The sequence below is a fragment of the Neopsephotus bourkii genome, unplaced genomic scaffold (genome assembly GCF_033783945.1).
Source record: "Neopsephotus bourkii isolate Nb327-2 ecotype Australia unplaced genomic scaffold, CSIRO-AGI_Nbou_v1 NB_301, whole genome shotgun sequence".
Taxonomy (NCBI): domain Eukaryota; kingdom Metazoa; phylum Chordata; class Aves; order Psittaciformes; family Psittacidae; genus Neopsephotus; species Neopsephotus bourkii.
The window spans coordinates 523,315-551,184 of NW_026900810.1; the positions used below are offsets into that span (position 1 = coordinate 523,315).

General features: G+C 37.2%; 1 protein-coding gene across 12 annotated transcripts in view; it reads left to right on the top strand.

Moving 5' to 3' along the window:
* The window catches only part of PCNX1 (pecanex 1), an 89,577-nt gene that overhangs the window by 12,776 nt on the left and 48,931 nt on the right, over positions 1-27,870 (top strand). For 5 of the 12 annotated variants that reach the window (XR_009724528.1, XM_061347133.1, XM_061347124.1 and 2 more), the window contains exons 3-8: positions 1,190-1,295; positions 4,333-4,378; positions 5,294-5,383; positions 6,920-8,617; positions 19,740-19,872; positions 24,565-24,749. Coding sequence is in view for 11 of the 12 variants with exons in the window: in XM_061347133.1 (XP_061203117.1) it covers positions 1,190-1,295; positions 4,333-4,378; positions 5,294-5,383; positions 6,920-8,617; positions 19,740-19,872; positions 24,565-24,749 (2,258 nt within the window). In the remaining variant the exon portion in view is untranslated. The remainder of the gene's footprint in view (positions 1-1,189; positions 1,296-4,332; positions 4,379-5,293; positions 5,384-6,919; positions 8,618-19,739; positions 19,873-24,564; positions 24,750-27,870) is intronic. The other 7 variants (XM_061347127.1, XM_061347128.1, XM_061347131.1 and 4 more) reach the window with 5 other exon arrangements.

The window sequence follows — 27,870 nt, forward strand, 5'->3', positions numbered from 1 at the left end:
AGATTGATGTCCCTATATTACAATAATTATTAGGTGTTGGTCTTATTGCGTGAGAATCTTCTGTGAGGCTAGCTGTCTATTAAGTCCTGCAGTCCATTTCTGCCCACTTTTCCAGAGGAGCTTCATCTTTTAGTGTAGTCCAAGTGGAGAAGAGTTGTGCATATGTTCTTTGACCAGCAAAATGCTGGAGTGGACTTGCCATAGCTCTGTATCATTGACTATTGGGAGGCAATTGCTTCTTTTAGGAAAGGAGCTAAGAGGGTCATTTTCAAATTACATTGCAGTTTGGTTCAGAAGTCACCTGGTTCAAGACAGTTGAAAAGAACTGTATCTAAATACAGAGGAAAAAAGATGCATCAACATCTCCCTCTTTGCAATTAACAAACAGTGTCAGGCTGGATCCCTGAGTTGTAGTCCCCAACTCATTTCACGCCCTGGTGTCCTGTTGGACTGGTCCAACTTGCTTTTGTTTCATAAATGCCTTTGACAAGCTAAATTATGTTGAATTTCAATTTGGTAATATTGATCTGGAAAATACTTTCAAACCAATAATCACTATTTTTGAAAGGGTGAAATTAGTAGGATGTGATAATATGTATATTGTGCCTCAAAATATTTCTTGGTAGGAACTATAAAGTATCTGAAGGGAAACAGACGTGGAGTATACCGGGACCCTGTATGTCTCTGCCTTTCGAATAACCTTTACTGAAAGTGTGTAGTCTTTAACCCATCCTTATTTCTGCCTCAATATCCAGCCTATTGAAAAGACCTGTAGTAATTACCCTCTGTTTAGAACTATTATTTAGTTCTGTTTAGTATTCCTTCTATTGATTGATTTTTCAGGGTATTGCAATCTGACAGGTGATCTGAAAGTTACATTAAGTACCTATGGAGAGAATTTTGTATGTCAGTATTTCAGATATTTTGCAGCTCCTAAGTCTTCACCGTTTGTATTGGCTGATGACCCTGGACTTTGAGGCAGCGGCTGCTGTGACAGTATATAGGGTGCTCTAGCTCTGAGTGTGCTTCCATTGTCGAATGGGCAGTATTCATTTGAGATACTGGGATATATTTGAGCCCCTGGTATTTAAAAATCGTTCTGAATCCGCACTTGGTGTCAACAGACAAAATCCAGTTTAGCTGGTAGGTTAATGTTGTTTTTATATTTCCTTTTTAATGTTTCTGTCAGTGATCCTGGTGGAGGGATTGAGATGTCAGAGTTCATACGAGAAGCAACTCCCCCTGTTGGCTGTAGTTCACGAAATTCTTATGCTGGGATAGATCCAAACAACCAGGTAAGAATTAAAGCTACTGAAGTTGCTGCTTTAATACTGCTGGCTTTGCAACCTGTTGAGTAAACCTTGCTGGTTTGTTTGTTGTTGCCTTTTTTTGTTGTTGTTGTTTTTTTTTCTCGCATTACTTCCTTTAAACTTTCTCAGGATAAACAGCTTATCTTTCTGTATTTATTAACTGCTTTATTAGGGTTGCATTACATTCTCTGAGCTTCATAGCTCTTGCTTATCCCATCTTGCATTTTTTGAATGGCTGGGTTTTATAAGGCAACCTACTGTCCTATCAGAAAGAACTCCCTTTTGCTGTTAGCTTTCTTCTGATTTAGTAAATGAAAATGGCTCAGAGCACTGTTGGTAAGTACCAAGGCCCTCTGTGGTGGGCTACCCTCTTTCTTTTAGTATCTGTGAGCAATTAGCTCAAGCTGAAACTCCATTCTTATGTTCCAACTTTGTTTTCCTCCCTTACTTTTGTTTGCTCTGTCATTTAGGCACTTCATTGGCAAACTGCAGTTGTACTGAATTTCAGGAGTCTTCTGTTAATGTATCCATTGCTGCTTAGCTCCTGCAGTGCTGAACGGCTTTCTGAAAGTTATTGTTTGAGACAGTTCAGACTCTGCAGTCAAAATTTTTAATTTATGAAAGTACAAAGCAAAATAACCTGATAGAAATGGAAAGACTAAAGCTGTTTGTTTTAGGATGACCTCTGCAAAATCGTCACTATTTTGACATGTCAAAAGAGGTGCGAATAAAGCAATAAATAAGGGCTGCTGAGCACCAGATGGAAGAGCTGAATAACTTGGCTCTGTTATGTTTTAATGTAACTCATTATGCTCTAGTTGCCTTGTAAGTTAACTGGGAAGTTGTTTTGTTTCTTTCATGTCTGATAAATTTATGCATTGAACTTCCATAGTGCCAGTGTGCTGTTCCTTCTATTTGGCTCGTGGCATTTACCCAGTCATGGCATCTTTCGTTTACCAATTCTTCAGGAGGTCAGGTTGATTGTCCTGGCCAGACAAATTCGTTATGTTGAAAATATGCAATGCAGCATCATATCAGAGATACATAAGCTATTTTTTAATTACATGGAAATCCTTGATGTGGTATTATAATATCTTTCTAATTAGCTTCCTGAACAAGCAGTGTATAATGTAGTGCAGTTTTATGCTAATGTTGGTGTTTTATCTGAATAATGCACTGTTATGCAGCACAGATACTCTTAAGATTTTCTCCTTGGAAGAGAGCAGGTATTTAGTAGTGTTTAAAGGGATAGAAAGGAATGGTCCATGTATGAAGACAGAGCTAGGCTGTGGTTTGTGTTTCTTTGACTGGTCTTTGGAAAAAAAACAAACAAAACAACTTATTCCAGACATAACAGTTTTAATGTTAAAGCATATGAAGAAGCTCTGTATTGTCTCCCATGTGCTCTAATGCTGACACTGTAACACAGTCAAAGCAATCATGAAAGGAAATAGATTGTTTAAAATGCATTTATGTTGATAAAATAAGTGCTCACTAGACCCTGTGATTTGAATTTGTAGCATCAAAAGGGTATGTGAACAGTAAGCATCTGAGTTTGGGTCAGTTTTTTGTGTCCGATAGCTTTCCCATGCTGATGCACTTGTATTCAGTTGCAGTGTTCAGCAGGGCATGTTACTGAAGGGGGGGGGGGGAAGTTAAAACATGGAAAAATTACTGTGTTTGTAAAGAAAATGCATTAAATAAGCTCTCGTTGATTTTTTTTTTTTGCATTAGATGCAGCAAAGCCATTGTTCTGTAGTATGGCTGAATCAGCACACATCTTCAGATTGCCTGAAATTTGTTGTGCTTACGGAGAAGTAGTAGTAGAATTATGCTCTTTTCCCTAATGTCATTTAAACTGGGATTTTTGAAAAGCAGCATCCCAATACAGAAAAGTCAGATTGCCACCATTTTTAGGTATCTTGGGTTCAGATTTTGCCTTTGAGTGCTGTTCTGTCTTATTTCTGAGAGTTAAGTGACCCATGCGTTTTTGTGTGCTGTTCAGAGTTCTTTGAGAGAGGTGGTACTGCAGATATTACTGAAGGAAAGACTAAGTTCTGTTTACCAGATCTGCAAAATAGTCTGATATAGTTTACAGGACGTATACAGAAAAGCAGACTGTAACCCTAAGCAGCTAGCTAGTTTTCACACGAGGAGGTACATGCCTGCTAGTTGGCCATTGAACATGGCTGAAAAGCAGATACTGTAAACCTGAAATGTGATTGTAGCTAAAATCCAAGAATAAATCAAGGAATATTGCAGTTTTCTACCAACCGGTTTATTTCCTTTGTGGTAACTGTAATCTGTGTCCTTGGAAACTGTCTTCAAAAGAAAAATTTGTGGGAATGAGGGAGAGGAAGAAGATACAGTAAAATGATTAGGTTAAATTGATTTAAGTTTGTTCAGCTGCCAGCAGGGATCATCCTTCCTATCCCCTGTTCATGCTGCTGCAACTTTCAATGTATTACACTAGATTCTGTGGTTGCCTGGTTATTTCATCAAGTCTGACAGATCTGAAAGCTAACCCTGGTAAAAAATGTATCTTTTCCAGTGGAAGCAGTTTCTGCGTTTAGCTTGGTGTTTGTTTTGTGAGTATGTACATGTGGTGTTTTCTTCAAGCATGTTAGGTAACTGTGATCACTGCATTAAATGTTTAGCTTTACAACAGCAGTTAGTGTACTACTACACTAGTAGTTTATTTCCACATGAAGTATTTTCAAGGAAAATTTTTAGATTAGAAACTGTTTTTAAAATCAGCATAGTAAAATCTCCTGTGCACTGGCTATAAAACAGAACAATGTAGTGATATAGTTGGGTGCATACTTAAATGCCTTGTTTCTGTTTGCAGTGGAAATATTCTGAGTCAGAAAGGATTTCACAATACTGTCCTGTTAGATACTTTTTGTGCCTTTGAAAATCTCTGCTAGGTGTATAGACAAATGCATGCATTGCAGTAATGGGAAACAACAATTAGGTAATTCATGAAAATTCACACCTTTTTTACATAATTCCCTCTTTCTAGGTTGGATCTGGGTTATCTCGTCTGGGAACAGCAGCAACCATCAAAGGTGAGATTTTTGCCTACTTCTTAAAATTACCTTGCAAGTAACACTTCAGATTGCTGTTCCTTACAACCTTGTTTCCAAATACCTTGTATGTTTTCAAAACTTTTCTGTGAGCTAAGTACAGCATTTACTAATTGGAAGAAATCATCCTTGCTGGAGAGAATGTCATGTAATCCATCTTTTGGAATATCCATGAAACAACATCTTTTGTTACCCATGTAACAACAGGGTTTGGGGTTGGTTTTTTTTTGGTTGGTTTGTTTACGGGTTTGGTTTTTTTTGTTTCGGTTTTGGTTTTTGTTTTCTACTTGTAAATGCAGAGCAAAGGGGCTGGTTTGAGTGGACTTTTACCTGCTGTTTTGCGTTCTAGGCAGCCAGTCACCCTTCTTGTTTTGTATTTCCATGACTTGATTATTTCTGGTTGCTTGCTATCTAGCGCAATTATTGTCCAGTACAACCCTTATGAACTTCTCTGAGGTGAAAAGATCAGTTATTTGTAATTAGCAAACTCGCTGTCTTGTAAATTTAACAAGTTTATAATAAGAGAAGAAAATGAGATACAGTTTTTTACCTTCCTGATTTTTTCCTTACCATTTTTAATGTATACAAGTATCTTATTACAACTTATCCCTAATTTTTATCAGCAACCCCACTGGCTTCCGTGTAAGGTACTTTTCCAGTTCTTCATGCAAGATTTGTGTAGTTGAATGAAAACTTTGTGTACAAAATAAAAGAAACAGAGTAGGCAATACTTATCTTTGACAGATGAGAGAATTTGCATTACTTGTAATTGTTATTTACCTGTGGGTGAAGACACAAAATGAACAGTTTTCTGTGACAGGTGAGATATCTATGGTGCATGTAGATGTATGTGTTAGTATTTTGAGCACTAGTACTCTTCTTTCTTAAAATTCACAGGAGATACTGACACTGCCAAGACCTCTGATGATATCAGTTTAAGTCTTGGCCAGAGTTCTAGCCTATGTAAAGAAGGAAGTGAAGAACAAGGTAAAATTTCTTCTGCATATTAAACATGGTATTTTGTTACCAAAACCCCTTTGCTTAACATGCTCAGTAAATTCATGCAATTTCTTGATAGAGACTAAGAAAGGGGATCTTGTAAGTTCTCTATTTCTTAATTACTCTAAGTTCCTGGGATGCATAGCTTGAATACTTTTCCTGTGTGTTTATTGTTCTGGCATCTTCCAGGAGGTAATAAGTATTTACTATCTCCTTACTGCTGAAAGATAGCTAGCTTGCGTGTCCCTAGACAATTTTGCTCATACTGAAAGTGGCCTGGGGTTCATGGACTTCACTGTAGACTAATTTGCTTTTGTTTCCAGTATAACCAAATGTGTCAGGCATGCTTTTCTGTAAAATGGATAATGCTGCATAGAGTTCTGTGTTTGGCGCTACAAGCTTCTGATGTGCAAGCTACAAGAGTTTTGTAATTGTATTTTGCTAGGATGTAAGGAATCTTCTAGTTTGTATTCTTCAGTTGTCCAATTTTGTTTCAGATCTCATTTTTTATGTATCTTTATTGCTAGGAAAAAGTCTGTTCGTACTAAAATGAAGCATAAAATTGTAGGGAAATTCTTTTGTTTGCTGATTCTAGAGTACTGGATTAGCAGGAAGTTAACTCTAGGAATACTATAATTCATTTTGGCCAGTTTAATCAGACTGGTGGCTCCTTTCAGTTACTATGTTATTCAGTGCAGAAAGTATGTTTAAAATACAGGATTACAGGTGGCCATGGTGCTGTATTAGACAGCAGTGTTCTACTACTTTCAGCTCTGTAACAGAACTGTTTGTGAAGTCTCGTAAGTTACATGTGTGCCAATACATTCTACTAGAATTTAGTGATTGTAGTAACTTGGCCTCCAGATCTTGTTTTTAGTGACAGTACCAGAAAGGAAAGTAGCCTTTCAGTACTACCTGCAGGTGGACATTTTTGCTTGTGATGGGTAATAGAATCAGTATCTCTGACAAGAGCTAACAGCAAATCCTCATTATCTGTTTCAACAGCACCGGTTTTAATGGTAGTGAAATTCTCTAACTTCATAGGGAGTCTCATTCTAATACCATTGGACCTGTGCCAGTGCCTGCATCTTTGCTAACTGTGAGCTTAGTTGGTATCTGGTAGAAAAGGTGGATTTTGTTGATATTTTTGTGATTTCAGAGTTAATGTGGAGCAAACAGGTTCTTGTATGTAGGAAGTAAAACAAAATGCAGGTTACACTTATAAAATTAAGAAACTTTGGGATATATAAAAACATTCTGACACACATGAGCAATAGAGAAGTTGGGGACTTGTCAGAATGGTGTTGTCTTTTATTAGCTGCTAAGATTAGGGTGGTGTTGATTTCTTTTTTATGTATATAAAGTATCAGATTTGCTCAGATGCTAGGGAGAAGTTTAAATGGTAATGTAATGCACAGTACTTGCAAATGGATTTATCACTTTATTTATTTTATCTGATATAAAATCTGCTTTACAGCTGGTTGTTTATAACTTACATGAGTATTTTTAAATGTACTTCAACAGATTTGGCAACGGATCGGAAGCTTTTTCGTCTGGTGTCGAATGACTCGTTTGTCTCTATCCAACCTTCATTATCCTCTGGACAGGATTTGCCAAGAGACAGCAGTGACAAAGTGTGCCTCTCGAACAACCAGCTTGTGGACCAGTCTAAAGCCAGTGCATGTGACACAGAAGTAGCTTCACTTATAACTCTGCATTCTCACTCCTATAGGAAGGATCATAGACCACGAGGTGTACCAAGGACTTCTAGCTCTGCTGTTGCTTTTCCAGATGCTTCATTAAATGACTTCCCTCTCTATCAGCAAAAACGAGGACTAGATCCTGTCAGTGAGTTAGAAGCTTCCAAGCCCCCTTCTGGATCAAGAGAGTCCTTGGCTGAGAACTCTTGCATTTCAGGAGTCTTTCAATTAGATGACATTCTGAAAAGTAGCAGCCCTCAACCATTGGTTAAGAGTGGGAAGAGCAAATCCTTGAAAGCAGACAAAAGTGTGGACAGTTTGAGAAGCCTGAGTACTAGAAGCAGTGGTTCAACAGAAAGCTACTGCAGTGGGACTGATCGTGACACTAACAGTACCATCAGTAGCTATAAAAGTGAACATACGAGCTCAACACATATAGAAAGTGTTCTGTCAGAGCATGAGGAGGAGTCTCCTAGGGAAGAAAAAAAGGATGGTAAGAAAAAGGACTGTGGTGTTGACTCAGATGACAGTAGTTCTACTACTGACAAAAGGACTAGTAGCGAAAGGACTGCTGTGGAAGTGGGCACTATCAGTGGTGTTCAAGAGGTAAAGTGTTCTAATGCATCTGATGAGATGCACAGTCAGAAAGGTCTTAGTGCCTCTGCTTCAGAGGAGGCCAATAAGAACCCACATGCCAATGAACTGACTACACAAGCTGACAGGCCACCTGGGAAGGCTGCTGAACAAAGAGATGAGCAGAGTGAGAAACTAGCTGTGTTAGTGGATTCAAGAGCTTCTAAAGAAACAAGTGGAAAACAAAAAGAGGGAGATGTTCGACCAAAATCGTCTAGTTTAATACATCGAACAGCCTCTACCCACAAGTCTAGCCGGAGAAGGACAGGAAAAAAGCGGGCTAGTAGTTTTGATTCAAGTCGGCACAGGGAATATGTCTCTTTCCGAGGTGTATCTGGTACTAAACCTCACAGTGCTGTGTTCTGTCACGATGAGGACTCCAGTGATCAAAGTGACTTGAGCAGGACTTCAAGTATGCAGTCAGCTCACCAGTTCAGCAGTGATAGCTCTTCCAGCACCACCTCCCATTCATGCCAGTCTCCTGAGGGAAAGTACAGTGCTCTAAAGACCAAATACATTTCTAAAGAACGTGGGGGCACAGAGCCTGAAAATGCTCACAAAACCCACGTAAGCTCTGAAGGAATTAGCAAAAAACGATCTACACGTCGGACTTCTAGCACAAACAGTGCCAAGAACCGTGCCAGAGTATTAAGCCTGGACAGTGGTACTGTAGCTTGTTTAAATGACCCAAATAGTTTAATGGCACCGGGAAACATAAAACAGTTAACCACTTCAAAATCTGATTTGGAAGCCAAAGAAGGAGAGGTGCTAGATGAGCTATCTCTGTTGGGAAGGGCTTCACACTTAGAGTCAGTCACTCGTTCTAGGAATAGCTTACCAAGCCAGGCTACGTTTCCTGAAGGCGATGAGCAAGAATCAGCAAGTGGAGGTAAGTAAATTACCTACCAGAAGTGCCTTGCCATGTTTTGTTAATAAGTCTGGTATCTGTGACTTGTGTTGCAGCTATACCTAAGCATCTTCCTGGTTTTTTTTTTCCTTGCCTAGTAAAATGACAAAGCATTTCCTTCATAATCTGTGGGAATATCTGTAGAGATGGGAGCTCAATTCAACCAAATGTTATGAAATCTATAGGTAGAGATGTTATGGGTTTGTAACTGGCAGTCTTTATTAACAAGAGCTGTATCTTAAAGTTACTATTTGTGATGAGATTAGACCTGCTCCATTTTATTACTCAAACTTCAAATTATGGGTACTAACTTAAAAGTTAGTAGTAAAAGGGAGACTGTTTTTGTTTGAAAGATTATGCAGTTTAAAAAATTGTGAACATGGAAGTGATTGTTTGACATTGCTGCTGCCTCTTAAATGCACTCTGGCATGGCTTGAGGTGGCATCAGGAAGACCCAAACAACCCCAAACCATTACGCTGCTGCCTTGAATTGTGTATTCTTATGATGGTCTAGTTATTGAACTGAGCTCTCGTAGGGATTTGGTTTTGCTTAGCTTTGCCATTGTTGGTTAGATAGTGTTGTTTACTTTGGGGTTGTTTTCTTTTTTTGTCCTCGTTATGAGAACACAACCTTCCTGAGCTGAAGAGAGGAATGTAGTTTCCTCTTACTTTCTGTAACTATTATTTTGCTTGGTGTAATGCTAGTACTAAGCCTACTTGTAGTAACTGGTATTAATACAGATTTTTGGAGCTCTTAATAGTTTTTTGTTTATTGCTTGTTATGGTGTTCCATCATGTTTCTTGGTTACGCATATCGAGTGCCTTAACTAGAAGGCTTTCTGTGTCATGGGAGATTAGTGGTTTTAAAATATTTTTTCAGAGCATATGATATTGCTTATTACCTTATTCTGACTTTTGGGGTTGTTTGAGGAGGAACTACCTACCATATAGTCTGGATCTTGTTAGCTAAGCACACAAATGCTTCATGAAACTATTTTAGATCAAGACAGATGTTTTGAAGAACTTGTAGCAAGCTTACTGTCTTTGCTATTTAGACTACCTAAGCGAAGTGTAGTGACTCTTCCATCTTGAGAGGATTCCAGCTCACAGTGAGATGAGATATGCTCAATAGATTTTTCCCCACTGACATAAGAGCTAACTCTAAAAATCAGTACAATTAATTTTATTTTTTTTGGGGAGAGGGAAGCAAATAGCATGCTATACTGATGTTCAGTGTATTGATTACTGATCAAATTTGACTGGTTTATAATAAATTCAGGCCTATTTAGATGCCTTCACTTAACAGAGAGTACCAATATATGCTTTTTCTTTATTTGTAGTAACAGAGTTACAGTAGCTGTAATGGAAGAGTTCAGATTGCTCTTTGTACTAACTGTAAGCTAAACATTTAATACACTGTTATTGAGCTTTGTTAAAGTGATAGGTCCTCTTTATGTCTACTGAGATTAATTTGACAAATAAAAGGTCTGATTTATGTATTTACTGTTTTGACTCTGCTCTCCTTAGCAGATTTAAAATCGCTAAGTTGTATTGGTTTGTGTTATTACAGTTTAAAACTGTTAAGGTTTTCTGCTCATATTCAAAGGAGGATTAGTCTACTTTACAGAATATGTCACGACCTTATATGCACTCACCAGTTGCCAGTAGTCTGAAAGAATTGGTGCGTGACTGATGCTATATATTGCCAAATACTTTGATTCCTCTTCTAAAGAGTGAAATGGTGGGAGAGACCAATCCAAACATGTTTAAAAGCAATCTTGAAGATAGAAATCTACAGCAGCTTAAGCAGTAAAATCTCCTTGTCTGTCTTGCTGGACTATTCATTTTCCCCTTCAAACTTTGTTTACATAATGATCATTTTGAAGTTGTATTTTTTAGTAAATGGCAAGGACCCAAGTATTACTTGTCTATGGTTTTTGGGCTGACTTTAAGAAGCAATCTGAATACTAATTTGCCAGATTTGATGACATGATATGATTAGTAACACTTGCTGCATCTTACGGTTTTTATTACCAATAGAGTAGGATGTTTCATTTATGATTATAAGAAACTGCATTTTTGAAAGCAGGCCAAAATCATCACTGTTCTTTAGCATTGCTTAAATATTTATGCAGTCATATCTAGCATCAAGCCAGTAATCTATTGAATGTATCTGTTCGTGATCAATCCGAATAATTTCTTCATGTTGTCCTTCATTTCTATTGTTTTTTTTTCTTTTGTGGGGTTTGATTGTTTGTGTGTTTTTGTTTTTTAGGGGGGGAGGGAAGGGAGGGAGGCTTTTACCCCAAATTTGTAGTTTATATTACAAGCTTTGTAACAGCTATAGCTTTATTATAGCTTTCTTCTTTGGGCTAACCTGTGACTAATAGAGATCAGAGGAAATGTTTTAGCTTTTTATAGTCTTTTAAGTTGCTTTTTATTCAGTATTTCTCATTGAGTTGTTGTCACCTTTTGGGAGTGTTTTTTAGTGTAGTATGTATCATAAATGTGTACGTATATAGAAATTATTTGATAAAATTGAGATGTTATTTACATATAGCAAATGCATTTATGGAATAAACTTGGTTCAGATTTTCATAAGATCAGAGGATGTTGGTTGGATGGGACATTTAGAAGTTGTCTTGTCCAACCTGATGCTGAAAGGATTATTTTATATTTTTATTTCTATGATTGCTTATAATTTCTGAAGCAGTTAATAGATGCACCAAAAGACTCCTATTAATACAGGCTCCTTTTTCAGGTAGCAGCTTTTAGTTTCTATTTATCAAATAGGACTTGAATCAGTAATTGTAATTTAATTCTCTCTTTAAATCTTCAGGGAGTAAACTACAAAGTACATTCATACTTGTTTGTCTAACTGCTGAAGTGTTTTGTAATAGATATGGCCTTTAATAATCTTTTATAAAGCAGATACAGTTTAGCAGTTTCACTTCTATCTTACTATGCCAGGAAGTCATGGATGACTCACTTCTTACAAGATAACTTGTGCATTTGGGTAGAAATTGCAGTTTGTTAAAATGCAGACAAACAGCACTTGAAAATTCTGTTATTAAATGCATGTAGTGGATGTATACAGAAAAATGGAAGATGTCTTATTACTGTTATCCTTTTTTGTAACTAAGTCTCTAAAAGTAGCTAGTGAATTGAGTTATGGGTTAAATCAAGTTGTTTAGGTGTCTGAAAGTTTGTGTAGATGTCCAATGGTATTTCAGAAATACTACCTTGGTATTCTCCTCTGCCTGGCTTCTGTCAGATGTGTGCTATTCCTGGACTGCTGTTAGTAAAGACTTAAAAAAAAAAAACAAACCCAGTTTAATCCCATCTATGACACGGTGATGTTTTGTAAAATTCTAGCTGACCTGAAAAATAAAGGGTTCTCCCTGGTTCTGTTTAACTGTAAAAGATGCACTCTTTAAATTGCTAGTCTTCTTTTAGAGCTTGTTGTAATTTAATGTTTCTGTGTTGACTTTAAGGTCTTGAATTACATAGCCTTTTGTAAATAAAATTGCATGTAATGTAATGCATTTCTTTTTTTCTTCTGTGCATGCATAGTGATGTTGAAGTAACAGCTCATACTGTTCCTTCATGGTTTGTGGTTTGCAGCATCTCTACAGGCAGGCAAAATAGGGTTTGTGAGCTTGTATTACAATCTTGTTTCATATGGCACATGGAAACCTGTTAATCTTCAGTCTGCATGTTTGTATGTTTGTGCTTAGTGTATCTGCCTGTAATCATTAGACAGTATCCTCTCAAAAGTACAATTCTGTTCTCTGCTATGCAGCCAATGGTCATGTCAGCTGTTAGAAATGTATCGCTTCTTTCCTACTATGTTCATGTTGTGTTTGGTTAACAGGCACTGTTTGTTTTGCCTGTTGTAGAGGTGTTCAATGCCTTTGTTGGCTTTAGTTTGTTTTCTGCAGGTAGAAATTAATACAGTTATGGAAGATGGAGCTTCTGGTCTTGTTTTCTGGGAGTCTTATCTGTTTACATTGAAACTGCTAAATCAATTTTGCATGAGAAATTAAGTTCTCAAAGAATTCAGAAATGGTAGAAACTGAAAACCATATAAAGGTACTGTAATCTGGTGGTGTGTGTATTTGCTGTCTCTGCTCATGTGTTCAGCAGGAGCTCTCCTGTAACTGCATCATGTAAAGCAGATTGGCCAGAAGAAAGGACCTCTTTTCTGTATGAGGCTCCTTATTGGAATCAAATGACTGTATTCCATTACTTGATTTTTAGATGTTAATTATCAGTGTTGTAAATGGCATTTGGTTCAAGCATTTTCATGTTAGTCCTTCCCAGTATCTGTCTTTGAAAGCATAATGCTGTTCTGTCACAGCTTTTATGTGCAAAGGTTGAGTTTTGCAGAATTACCTCTGCCTTAGGAAATCTTGTCACCTCAGTAGAGGTGAAGTGTTGCCGTTGAACACTTAGAGATGTAAACAGCATTAGGAGTGATGTGTGAGGTTGAAATGGAATTCAGCAGTTTGGGAACTAACAGTGAAATAACACTTGGAATGAATCTTGCATCTATCTCTTAATTGTTAATCACTACTTACTAAAGCGATATGCAGTTTTAGTATTTTGTATGGGTACTCTATCCTGCCTGTTTTACCCCCTTCCTAGTATTTATGGATGACACGGGCTTTCATTAGATGACTTAAGACCAATGTAATTACCATCTTCCTGATACTTTGTGGTTCCATGATGGGGAACAAACAAACAAAAATTTCCTCAAGTTTTGTCCAACTCACAGCATGGCTGTTGAGAGCCGGAGGTGTGTGTAATTGCTTGGCAGAAGTTCTAAGTACTGGTGGTAAGAGGCTTCCTGTCACTTCGTGGAAATGCACTCCTTTAGTGTGTCACCTACAGAGTAGTAGATACTCTACCTAAAGTTCTGCAAGGCTGCTTAAGAGAAATTCAGGGTACATGATAAAAATGCATACCAAAGCATGACAGTATATACCAAAAATTAAAAATTAAGCAAATACACTTTATATAATTGTTTGGTTTTCTCCTGGGTAAAACTGTGTAAAATTTCTGTAAAATTTGACCCTGGTTAAATTCTCTCAAGCCTCCTGAAGAAACCAGTGGTAACTCTTTTAAAATGCTTTGCATTGTTGTAAGTTATTTAAATGTCTTGGATTGCTAATGTTTGTGCAGCTGCTTCTCACAATTTTTACTTGGTTTGGAAAGAATGGTTCAGTGTTGTTGAGTAGTAGTATGTGGTGTTCATAAATTTGCCAAGTATTTATCTCAAACAGGAGTTGGATAAACAATTTTAATGCTTGGTATCAGTGAAGGTGCATCTGCTAACTTAAGTTTATAAGCCACTTTGTTTCATGCTCCTTTGTAGTTGTATCTGGATTTGCTGTTAATCATAGAGCCGAGATAGTTCTTAGAGCTCTCTGAACTGTAATGGAAGTGCTCAGGTTGCTGCCAAATGTGGCCAAGATGTAACTCCAGGATATATCCAAGTTGGCTATTAATTAACACTTGGAGTTTTAGTTAATAGGAACCCATTCAAAGCAAACATGACTTTCTGTGTATGTGGCATAGAATACCACTTATGCTGGAAAGGCTGTGTGTTTTAAGATTAAAGCATCTTTTCCTTAAAGGTGAATAAATCCAAATACAATGTCAGAATTAAGTTTCGGAAAGATTTATGTAGGTTATGGATGTTTGCCTGCTGTATGAACATACTAGCAGCAATGGATGACCAAATCCCTGGATTTAGGGACTGAATTGCCCAGGAAATCAAGTTAGGTCATAGCTTTAGCTCTTTGACAGCAAATCCATAAGCATCATATTGAAGAAGTCCATGTAACACCTAGTGTTTTTAAAATGTGAAATAATTCAAGTGGGAATTACAGTAAAGTAGAATAACCAGGGCTTCCTAGTTTTATCTTTGGCATTAGTACAGATATTGGTCTATCAGGCTGGTTTGTAAAAATGTTTGGTTTAGATTTCAAACCAAATGGTTTCATTGTCCTTCTTATTCCCTGCTTCGTAGTGTATTGCTTTTTCGGTTGCTGTAGTGACTGGTTTGATGTAATTGTAAATGTTCCTCTGGCTTAGTCTCAAACTTGTTTTCTTCAGACATTTAACCACAACACTGAATTCTTGGGGTTTACTTCTCTTGTTTTTCTCTCCTTGTGTGTGTGTCAAGCTTTCCTTCCTAAACTGTGTGCTGTTTCCCTCTGCCCTTTTTATAGAATAGATAGAACCAATAGAAGTGATTTTTCTATCAAAAGTTTTTTACATCTTTTTCAGCTCTGTTCTTCATTGTTTCTCCTTTGCTGCCCTCATCTCTGTTCTTCAGAAATTGGTATTAGTGATATTTTTTTCATTATATGTCCACACTAAGTTACAACACTGCAAGCCAATACTTTGCTTTTCCATCAGATAAGTAAAAGTTGTAGGTCTTATGATGGTATGTAATCCATGGTAATTAATAACTGTAAACTGAAGATATGGACTAAACTGACTCTTCCTTTCTGCTTGGGTATCTTAAGTGTTAGGGCACATGAGAATAAACTATAAATGCATAAACCATGAGGAGAGTGGTGGTATTAATCCACAAATGTGTGTAGACTGTGGCTTTTCTTGGGTTTTGAACCCAAGTGAGATATAGATATTCAATACAGAACAAAATTTTAGCTATTTGGTTTGTCAACGTTGGAAGACAGATTTTTATTGCTCATATGTAATGCATGTGCCATAAACTATTAATTTTGGATTTCATTGAGAGTTTGTAAGGTTTGTCATTACCAGTGGTTGAAAATAGTTGCATTACAATTTCCCATTTGACAGGGAGAGAAATGGCATGTCCAAGCATCACTTAGGTTCCATGCACATGTTTAACCATGCTTAACCTGACTAATGTTCAAAACCGTCTAGGCTTCCAGTGTTTGTTTTTAACTTCCCCTTACTCCTCTTCCCTGAGAAGAGTGAGCAACACCATTTCCACTGTGTGTGTGCTGTTGTTTTTTTGGCTTTCTTTTTAATCAGACTGAAGTTTGCAGTTTCTATTCTGAGAACTCTGGTTTTCCATGTGGATACTTTACCCTCTGTATTACCTCCATACTACATCTCTCAAGCAATCTTCTTACTTGGCAATAATTTATCTGAGGTACCAGGTTTATCATTTTTGTCTAGAAAAAATTAAATGGGATTTGTTGATGGAATAAAACTTGAAAATTATGGTTTTTAATCTCGTGCTTCCTCAGTTTCCATCTTAAAAGTTTGCCTTAGAAGCAGTGGTACATGCATACTGGGTGATGATGTAAATGTTTTGGCTTGTATGTATAAACATTTCTGTTTGAAAGCAAATATTTCTGTTGTATGTTTCTTAAAGCTAGTTGTTGTAGAGAGATTGTGTAGTTGTAGTGTAAAATTTTGCGGCTTCATTTCTGTTTAAAACTTTGAACTCCAGAAGCTTACATCAAAACCACTTGTGTAGTACAGTGAGGAAAATTTGGAAAGGCATAACCTGAGGGCAGCATAGTTCAACCTGTGTTCAGATGCTTCCAGCCATTTGGCAAAAGTTGTGAGTTATTTGTTGTTGTAGAATTTTCTCTCCAGTAAATTTTAGTTCCTCAATTAGGAAAGTAACATTCCAAATGTGTGATGATGAAATGGTATCCTTGTGACTTTATAGGTTTGTGATTGCTAATTTGGCTTTTTTTCCACTCAGTGTAATTAAAGGGGAAAGAAGAAGAATTAATTTAAATAAATGTGTTCATACGCACGGTCCATTAACAAATACAAAAATCAAATTGTTTCCTCTTTGAGGTTAGATTTATTATATCTAGGAGTAGTTGTGGGAGGGTTAAGTGCTACAAAGTTGCCTAAATTACGTCTCCATCTCTTACTAATCTCTGGGAAGCAGGTTTGTGTTTCTAACTTGTGCACTTTGAACTTCAAACACAATTTATTTTTTTTGTTCCTGAGGACAGGTAATGTTGAGGGCTGAAACTCATGTGACAATGTGCAGAAGAAATGTATGCTTTAATTTCTTGATATTAATGTAGTGTATCAACATAAAAATTCAGGCAGGATTAAACAGAAAACCAGAACAGACTTCAACAAACACTGTAAGCTGAAAGGCTTGTCACATTTTCCTGATCTACTTAAAGCAAGCAGGAACTGTAGAAGTATAACCTATGTTATCTTTCCCTATTAGATGTGGATTTTGTACATGGGTTTAGATGTTGGATCTTAACCTTTCTGGAGTCTAGAGTAAGTATGCGTAAGTAGCACCAAAGAAGTGTGCTAGTCTAAAGATACATTGTAACTGTACAGGAATACTTTCATTTGTGTGGTTTTGTTTTTAAACATGAAAACATTATGTTATTTTGTAAACTTTAAGGAAAGCTTAGTTATATTAAAGCTATTTCCCTCATGATTAAACTGCTTTCAGAGCATGATAGAGGATAATTTAGGAGCTTTTATTTACTTCCTTATGGTTTCAATATGTATCTTTTTGAGACACTGCATAGCATTAACAGGCTGGAGTTTGTTGGGCTGAAAAGCACTGCAAACTTGCTTAGGTCCTGAATTCTACCACCTGTATTCAGGAAGAGCATATGTAGATGGTATGCACTGAACAAAAAGATAAATAAAAAAATCCTTGACAGACTAGATAGAAATCTACATTAATATCTACTATTTAACATTTACTTTGATTTTACAATTTTTTAAAGGTTAAAGTGAAATAATAATCTGGCAAATGCCAGAACTATTTGCCTGTGCAGCCTTAAATGTAATCTCCAAGTGTATGTGAATTGATTGTATTTTTTTTAAATCCTCAAATATTATTATATCCCTATTTTTCTCACAGAACACTGCCTCAGTCAGTGCTTGAGGAAGGCTTGCTTTAGGGATGAATTGGAGCTGTGTAGGAAGGACCTCTAGTGTTCCCATAATCTGGGCTTCAGTTATTGCAGAAAGTGATATTCACTGAATAAAGGACATGAAAACCAGATGTTGTCAGTGTTAAGTATGCTGCCTTGATAAGCTGCTCTTGAATGCTGTTGCTGCTAAGTAGTTGGAAATGGTAATTAAGATGTAATGCTGATGTTTACCATCCTAGTGGTAATTAAGTAGCTTACATTTTGGTTAAGGCTAGTAGCTGTTCTTTATTTTGTGGTGTTTAACTGTGGCCTGATTAGCAGAAATGCCTGGAGTTGCTTTTGCATCTGAAGTCTGTAGAAGCCGCATTCTGAATGTGAATTTTTAAATGCTGATGTATGCACTGGAAAAATTCAGCTCTACAAGTTGGCAACCAGAATTAGTTGGCAGTTCTGACCTTTTGTGTGATAACTTAAAGTGAGGATTCATACTGTCTTATCCAGTATTTTAAATACAAGAGCTATAAAGATTTTCTTGAAGAAATTAGGTTAGGTTGTATATTAAAACAAAGCATAAAAAGCTGTATACTGAACCACAAGAGAAATGTCTTTATTTCTTCCTGAAATACACTGAAAGAGATTTATCATCTACTCTTTCTTAGAATAACAAAAACAGTTGTTGGAGTAAGGAGAAAGTGTGCTATCCCAGAGTTTTCTCCAAAAGGGGACTGAATTCAGGACGTCCTTAACTTTGGACGTTTTGGTAATAAAGTGCTTATAACTTTAACATTGGTCTTAAAGTGTAATATTGGTCTTCATGTAGCTTCTTAGCTCTTAAAGCAAACTATGGATTGACATTTCATATGCAGTATTCACTTGATAACCTCTGTTTCATGCGTGGAATTACTCGTGTTCAATGCAGCCTTTATTTTCTGAGCAATGGCAGTAATACACAGCAGCAGTATTGGGTTGCTATAGGTTGCTATTCCCTGTAGACCAGCATTCATCTTTGCTGGTAAGTTTTGAAAGCTTAATAATAGGAATATTGTAACTTGAAATGCACTAAAGCAAACATGGATCACTCTGCCTCTGATCGTTGTGCCATAAAAAAATTGCTGCTTTAGTGTTTCAGGTTTTTTTATTTTGGCTTGACAGAGTCCTTGGTTTTCTCTAGTAACAGGCTTCTTGGCTACCAAGTTGTGACTTCCACTTCAAGATTGTGATCCTACTTTTGCACTGATTTCATGTCAAGTGTGGTTTGGTTGTTTTTTGTTTTTTTGTTTGTTTTTTTTTTTCCTTCTCCTCTTACTTCACTTGCCTGCCAAAACCTATTTTCTCTGACCCATTCATCTGAGCTCTCCAGTGCTCTGCGTTCAAATTGGGTAGTAGCTTCCTTGGCTCAGGAGGAAGAATCGGAGATTGTAGACACACCATGAAGTGGTACAGAGCTGAAGTTGTTCAGACTGTGAAGTTTAGGGAACACACATAGATTTTTGGGGACAATCTGTGGAAAAAACCTTGGACTCCATGGGGTACATGCAAATGTTTTACAGTGTTGCTTTATAAGTTGACAAAAGCTCTTCTTTGTGGTTGGAGAGTTGAAATAACAAAACTACAAATGCTCACAAGTTATTCTCTCTTAATCACAACCCCCTGTTCCTCCAAATAACAGTGTAACTTAGTCTAAGACGAGCAATATGTATCCCTTGGTGCTCATGAGGAAAAAGGAAAAAGCAACTCTGTTTTGTCCTCTGAGGAGGTTTTATGAGGCTAACCTGAATGCTACCTGTTTGGCAGAAATTGTAAAATTGAGGAGAAAATATTATGGTGAGGAGTGGCAGACAACCTTTCTTGTCCTTTAGGCTTCTCCGTTAATTATCTATTAAAAGAGATAGAGGTGATGTTAGTCTTGTCTCTTCCTGCCTTGTGTAAATGGAAGAGATTTGGGATATCTGACTTTTTTGTAACCTGTCTTTTTGGATGTGGGGTAGGAGGGAAATGAACTGTAAACTCGAGAACACACCTCACCCTCCAACCATCCAGATTCTTATTAATAATTGTGTTGTGATCCTGCCTTGAGTCAGGTTATTCAAATAGTGTTGAAGCTACTTTTGTTGTTGCAAGTCAAGTTCATTAACTTGGGGAGGGTCAGGGGGAAGGAAGGAGTCTTAAGTTACTGTGTACATAATTAGGATGGGTTCTTATTTGACCTAAAGTCTGTCTTGATGCAGCAGCACAAGCCAGCGAGGAGACTGTCACATTTCGTCGTGAACGCAGCACATTTAGGCGTCAGGCAGTACGACGCCGGCACAATGCAGGGAGTAACCCTACCCCTCCTACATTGCTCATCGGATCACCCCTCAGGTAGGGTATCTAAATGTTCCACCGTATTTAGCATGCATGCAGCAGATCACTTCTCCCCATACCCACCAGTGTTGCCAGCAACGCACTTTTTACTTCCTTCCCCACCATAACCTCCTTGAGCTGTCACTGCATGTCACTGTGGGCTTGTTGAATTTTGCATGTGTATGTGGCACTATTTTCAAAATGAGCAGGATAGCCAGTCTCTTAACATGATTTGAGATTGATAACAAAAGGAACTAATGCTAACGAACCTAGACTCAGTGTTTTTCCTCAAAACTTCAGAAACTTTTACCTTCGAGCAAGGAGGAAAAACCCAAGAAAATATTGTTCACCTCTCCTCCTTTTGGTTTTCTTTCCTTTAAGGAAGTATGCATTGGGGACTAGGACTGTAATAACTTTTCACATCTGTAGATAGAAGTGTGATAACAAAAGCAGAACATTATAAAGAGCTGAAGTGTTCCTGCAGAGGTTCCAAATCTAAAATGCAGGTGAACTGTTGTATGGACATCCTGCAGCTTTTTACAGCAAAAGGGACATAATGAAGTAATAGCGATTCCTTTGCTATAGAATGCACACTATAAAATGTAGTCATGTGGCACTTTGCATGCCTTAGAGATGTGTAAAATATACTGTATACATGTACCCCAGGAGTCCCAACCTTCACTGGCACATTTGTTAACAATACTGAGCCTAGTGATATGTTACATACAGCAACTCTGGCCTGTCAGCTTGACAGCAGTAGAAGGAGCAACCACAGTAAGTTTTTAAGTTTGCTTTTTAAATCTTTCAATCCTGTGGTTGCCCACAGTGTTAGAGGATCTAGCTAGCAGAACATTGCCTGTAGAAGAAGGAACACACCCCCCCCAGTATATCAAAATAATTATTCTTCCACTTATATGATGAATAAAAAGGAATAATTGGATGTGTTGTGAATTCTTAATAATCTTTTCATATGCTAAGCTATCTTTAATAAATAGGAGCAGTCTGTCTTTATGTTTCAGGAATAGTAGTATAATTTTTGTTACTAGAAAAAGCTATAGAAAATGAGCAAATAAAAAGAAAATGCTTTATAATAGGGGATGGGTAAGGAATTGTGCCATTTATGTGTTGCCACTGAAATAACAAAGGAAACTTTGTAAGATTTCCTCAGGCAGGAGGGTTGCAAGAATGATGCCTAAAATCAAACAAATAAAAAGGTTTACTTCTGCCACATCAAGTACTGAAACTACTTAGCTGTGGTTCTAGTAGATAGCGCAGTATCACATCGTTTCACTTAATTTGGTTGTGTTGCTGAACCTGGCTTGTTCAACTTTAACTTAGTGATTTACTTTGTGGTACAGGATGCTAAAACTGCATTCTCTTAGATCACTTGCTGTTTCTCTGTTGAACTTGCTTCTGATGTTTTTTTGTGGGTGGTTTTTTTGTTTGGAGTTTGTTTTTTGCTTTTTTGTGGGTTTTGGTTCTGTTTTTTTATTAAAGCAGGTTAGTATTAGTATAGTTTTGTATGCTCTTTCATAAGAGGCTGTGCAGACAAATCATAGATCCTGAACTGTGTGTTAGCCTGAGAACAATGAGTTTTCTTGCTCATAGGTAGGAAGTAGGGTAAATAAAGGACTGTTTTAAATAAAGGACTGTTTTAAACTGAGGCTTACAGCTGCCTTATTTTTTACACGCTACTGCAGTCATTAGGGCTCCTATGGTTTAAACTGGACTTCATTGTGAGGTCATGAGGAAACTGAAGTTGATGACAGCAACTTTTTAATCAGACAAGATGTGCAAGGGTGAAAGAGTGGATCAATTACTTGTATTTTCTCTCTGTATCTTCTGGTTATCTAAATTGGTTACTTTCTAAATATAGAAATCCAAAGAAAACTTCCTCTGGCATAATGGCACATTAATAAAAATACATGTCTTGTAAACATATGCTCAGAATTGAATACTTAGTGAGGTCAGTTTTCTCAAAGCATTGTTTGTGTTGCTAAATGTCTGTCCTTTGGAGTGGAGTTAAATTGATGTAGCCCATCCAAGCACCACAGTGCTTTCAGATCTATTTGACATAAATTCCACTTAAACTACCAATAAACTACCAACTGTGGAATATATCTGAAACATTGTATATATTGCTGTTTGATTTCTAGATGAAATCTTTTCTTTATATGAAAACTTTTCTTTATAAGAGGAAAGCTTTTCTTTATATGGGTAGCCTAATTTTAGTGTAAATTCTGTGTGTTGTTGGAGGAAGAACCCCTGAAAGATAAGAATAATGTGCGTAAGGAAGAAATCTGCTGAAATACAAAAAAAAGAAAAGGGGGTTTTCTTTTTGGGTTGGGTTTCCTTTGTTGTTTTTTTTTCCAGCTATCACCAAGTATCACTGCAACTGTATGGTCATTACTTGTATGTGCTAGTGGTGAGCTGCCTCAATCTAGTTCCTAATATTGCTAATCCATGTGCTTTCAGATGTTAAACTTCTAACAGCATTAGATTCACCCATATTTTGTTGCCTTGATGTTGCTCCTTTTGTATTCTTGCCAGCACAACCTTAATCTCCTAATCTCTAACTCTGGTATAATATTGGATGTCGTGAGGATGTTACTTTAGAACCTGTGGAGTTCAACCTGGTTTTTGCTTTTTAAAATCCTTCCTACCTATTATTGCTATTAATTGTCATTTCCCCTGTGGAATGTTTACTAAAAGAAACAAGGGTATTATATGCATGTATGTTTGGCAGTGGTAGGCACTTAAGTAAAACCTGATCTAGTAAATTCTGCTGTTCTGATGCCAAATTAGATACAAGAGTACTTTGCTGGGCAACTTAGTAAAAAAAAAAAAACACCAAAAAACAACAACAACAACAAAAAAAAACACCAAAAATCCAAACCCACCAGAAAACAACCAAGCCCCCTGCTTCTGTCCTGCCTACATGTCAACAGTGTTTTAGGTACTTAATTATGCATCCTGTGTAGTCAATGGTGTATGCATGTGTGTCTGATATGAGGACTGTTAAGTGATTGTCCAAAGCAGAATTTTGGTTTTATAATTAACTGATCAGGCAGAGGATTTATCTTTTACAAATCAGTGCAGGCTGTTAATGCCTGTTTTGGGTTTGTTGTTGTGACAGATGGATAACAACTGAAAGGGCAACTTTGTTTATACCTTTTAGTACATAGCTACTAAAGGGAAAGCAGTATTGTTTAGCATTGTTTTGGTGTTGCTGATAATACTGTAGGGACACAATGAATGCTGGCATATATATGAGCTTCCTTAGGGCTTTTGTTGACATGTAGCTTACTGAGAGCCCTGCATACAGCAGCAAACCACTGAATTTAAAGTTCAGATTAAGATCTGTTACAGTAAAATAAATAATGCATTGCATTTTTTTACTTAACGAGCTGTGTGCATGCCTGTTTTATTTTGCATGAGCTTTTCTGAAGACCTGTTCTTAAATCCTTTTGTTTTCCAGTAGATGAAAAGTAGATGTTCTAGAAAATATTGTTGAAAGCAAGTAGACCTAACACCTCAGCGCTTAGTAAGATCTTACTTTTTCAGTTGCCTCACTTGCAATTGTAGCATCATGCTGTAAATAGTGACATCTTAAAAGCACCAGATGATACTCTTTTGAAAAGAGTGTTTTTAAGATATTTTCCATAGTCTTTTTAAAGTGTAAATTCTTTTGTCTAAAAAATTTCTTAATTTAGTTATCCCACAGCTACTGACTGTGACATGTAGCTTACTTAAATGCACAAAATGAAGGATAAAAAACCACTAGTCTTGCAAAGTAGGATGTGGTATAGACGAGTGTAAATGTCATGTTTTCTGATACATAGCCATGTTTAATATTAAGCAAGCTATTAAAAAATAGCTCTGTTTTGCAATGAGAAGCCTGTGAAGAGGAGAACTAACATTTTCAAGCATTGTCAGTTCATGTGGCTGTAAACTTACACATTTTCTGGACCCAAGCTGGCTTTTAAAACCTGGTTTTAGGTGCAAGTATGCGTGAGTATGGAAGAACTTCTTTGCAGAAGTTATACTGATTAATGAAGTTCTTGCTGTGTTGTCAAAATAACTTCAAATAGAGTTAGAACTTCTTCCAATTAATGATTATAAACATTCTATAGGCTTCTGAATTCAAATGCTTTAACTACAGTCCTCTACAAGGTCTGTGGTAGTAGTTTATGGCTACTGACAAAGCTTAAAGACTGTAGTTAGAGTGCAGATTAGTAGCAAGAAGGTGATGTTATTGTGACAAAAAAAACCCCAAAGCCAATTAAACAGCTGATCAGGTTGGCTAAATGAGCAGAAAAGTCTCTTAACTATCATGAGAAGACTGGGATAGTCACTGTTGTGTGTAGGTGATACTTCAGGTTAGTCTACAGTTAGACTAAGAACCAGTAATTTGCTTTACCTCCCACAAATTAAGGCTTGAAAGAGTATACTACTTTATGGTGACTTGGGGAGATGTTAGCAGTACTGCTTCTAAGAAGTAAGATAAGAACTGCTCTAGATTGCTGATGTAACTAGTGTACAAATACTGTTACATGGAATTCATGGGTTATCCTAACCCTTGTAAGTGGGTTCTTAATGCTATAATCGTGCAAGTTTTCCTCTTTAAATTAAAAAGTCTTGTTTTGCTTCACTTCTAGCTCTCTTTCTCTTCTTCCCGGTAATGTGTCCCCAATCCATGTTTTCTCGTAGCCTTCAAGATGGTCAGCAAGGCCAGCAGCCCTCCTCCCAGGTCAGAGTGCAGTCCCGCTCCCCTTCCCAGGCAGCTGTGCTCGGCGCTAGCGCCTCCTTGCTGGTGAGAAATGGGAGTGTCCACTTAGAAGCATCACATGCCGCTGCATCTGCTGTAGGTGGTAGCAGTTTGCACGATGAACTTGGTATGCAGGCCTTATGTAACCTTGGTGACATGGAAGTTGTAATGCGGCACACGTGTTGGCAATAACGCGGGGAAAGGCAGCTGAGCTTATTAGCTCTGATGTTGGATCTCGTAGCTGTGTTTCTTGGAAGGCCATATTGCTCATAAATGTCTTGCCTTTCACAGTCGCATTTCCAGGCACTTTCTTTAACAAATGCTCAATGAGAAATGCTCTGAGAATGCATAGATACAAGTAGTAATGCTGTGAGAGCTTTCATGACTTGAATGAATATACACGTGTAATGCATAAGTGTTTTTGCATTGTCACAGGTAGTTGAGCGAAGATTGTGACCAGTGTTGGGAATCCTCTGGTTTCTGAAAAAAAATAAAGTATTTGTTACAGTTCCTAGGAATTCTTGATTTAATTTTTTTTCAGATAAGTCTAGCTTAGCTGCTGGTCAAAAAAAAAAAAAACAACAAAAAAACCAAATAAATCATTGTGTGAATGAGTGCTTTATTTTTTCTCTACGCTTTAATTTAGGAGCTTGAGATTGGAAGAAATTCTGGACTCTTTCTTACATCAAATATCATGATTTCATGAACCTTACAGTGCCCCTTAGTTCTTCATGGTTTTATGTAGTATTCTTAACTATTTTTTAACTTCTATGTAGGTAATAAAAATGCTAGGGAGAAGGAAGCTAAGATGATCAGAAGAAGTGACTGATCTCCTGTGCACAGTAACTTGGGAGCAGATCAGATAAAGCTCCTGCAGGGATCTTGGCAACTTTCTGTTAATGGCCTGAACTACTGATGACTTCAGTGGTAATATGCAATTCTTCAAATTATTAAAATGGGTATCTTTAGAACTGACAGTGACAGTATTTTGAGTACCTGTCAGCTGTAGTAACCTAAAAGTACAGGTTAGCTCAGGACACTGACAAAACATTTGTTTCATTCCATACCATGCTGAAAGTGAATTACCAGGTAACTCCACTAGTGGGGAAGACATAGAGTTGTCAGGCTGCAGTACACCTATAAATATGAGTTTGGCTAACAAGTTGCCATTCGTCTGTACCATCTAGCTGCAGTATAAGGAAATGAAAAATAACCCTGGCAATCTCTGAGATGTCTTATGAAACTTAACAGATGTGATATACACCATCCGATTATGGCTCTACTAGATAGAATAATTGAAACTTCTATCTGAAGTCTTGTATGTGTCTATGAAGTTTGAAAGCTTATCACACAAAAGTGCATATTTCTTTATATAATGTAGACACTTGTTTGAAGTATTGGAATACAACTCTGAAATTCAGGAATACAAGCTGTATCTGTCCAAGGTTAATGTTGAGAATTATTCTTAAAGCTACCATTACTGTATTAAAGGATTTGGTTCTTTTTAACCTAAAAAGTAAAGTCAAGTTTTATAGAATTCAAGATTTAATATACAATCTAGGTAAGTCTGAGTTACTGAAGAATTTATACTGTGTTGTAGTAATCAAAGTGGACACTTAAGACATTCAGCATTGTGTTCGGGCTCTTTAAAAAGGGGTATTCATTGCACTTGGTGTACATTGGAATGTATTCAGAAATCTGTATAGCTGAATTCTGCTGTGATTTTGTCTGTACTGTGTTCATAGTCGCAGGGGGCAGCACTTTGTGTTTGGGAGGCACAAAACTTCCAGGATCTGGTCAATTAAAAATATGATGTATAGTAGGCATTTATTTCAAATTCAAAGTTTTGAGCATCCGTTTAGAAACCTTCCTGAGTGCAAGCAGCCATTCCAGGCAACATCTGGTTTTACTACTTTAGGGAAAATTTTCTAGTTTGTGTAGCAGGCTTTGTGTGACAGGTACTGTCTTTTGCTAAAGTAGTTGGCAAAATGGTGTAGACTTTCACAGGCATGATTCCATTATCAGGCTTGACAAGAGAGTATCTTTCCTTGTAACTGCTATATGGCTTTTTTGGGTTTTGTTTTGGGCTGGATTTTTTTGTTATTGTCAGTCAGGGATGAACACTATTGCTGTTTACCTTAAGTCTAAGGCTGTTATTTTTTGCTGCGTTGTCCCAAAAAACGTCACAGTGAAACATGAGCCCTGTTACTTTACTGTAGATTGTGTGCGACTTGGAGGTGGTGGAGGGTAGCAGTTTTCTTTAACTTTTACTCTGATGTGATCAAAGCAGTGCAGGCAATACAGCTAATTTCTTGTCGCTGTAGAAATCACCGCAACTGTCCAGGGTAAAAAAATAGAGGCTGGGGTAAAGATATAAACAAAACCTGATTTCATCAGAAGGTACCAGTGACATGCAACAGATACTATGTGTCTCTGTACAGTGCATGTGAGAAATTATTTTCTTAATGAAATTTTATTAGTGTTTTCCAGTTTTTCTAGAAGACAAACAGGGCATGTGTTAATCGACATTAAAAGGCCCCACATTTAGGACTTCTGTGTTTTGTGGGTTTTTTTTTGTTTGCGCACCAATTCAGTATCTGCTTCTATTCATTCTCCACTTACATGTTGGATGTCAAGCTGCAGCTTTTAACAAGATGCACAATGTTAATATTTTTGTTTGTGTTAAAGGTTTGTGTCAACTTGATTCTTGTGGCTTATTTTACAAAGGGTGACCCTTAGTCTATCATGCCTGTCCTACATCCAATCTGGTAACTCTGTGTTTGTCTTCAACTGGATGTTGTCCTGAGAATAAGGCAAGAGATGTTTTGAGGCGTTATCTTCAGTCTTCCAGGCTTGAAGTAAAAATATTTTTATTAATTACATTGCTATTTTATAAGGGTGCAGGGGAAGGAACTTGAAATGATGGAAAAGAAGCTTATTGTGGAGCAGTAAACATGAAATAAATAATAGGAGGAATGCAGGACAGAAAGGAAAGGTGGCAGACCAAGTGCCATGCTTATAGGCAAAATTAATATAATAGGAATCCAGCAAGCAACAAAATGTATACTGTGACTTGAAGTGAGTGACAATCTTCAGAGAACAGTGTGGCAATGCTAGTGTCTTTTTATTCTCAGTGATAAGTGATTCTTGAAACACATAGGTGAAGGGTGGGACTTTTCAGTCCTTGCAGTGAGGGCTGTAGGTGTTTAGAATTTGTCAGGTAGTTAGGGATCCATGTACTGTGTTAC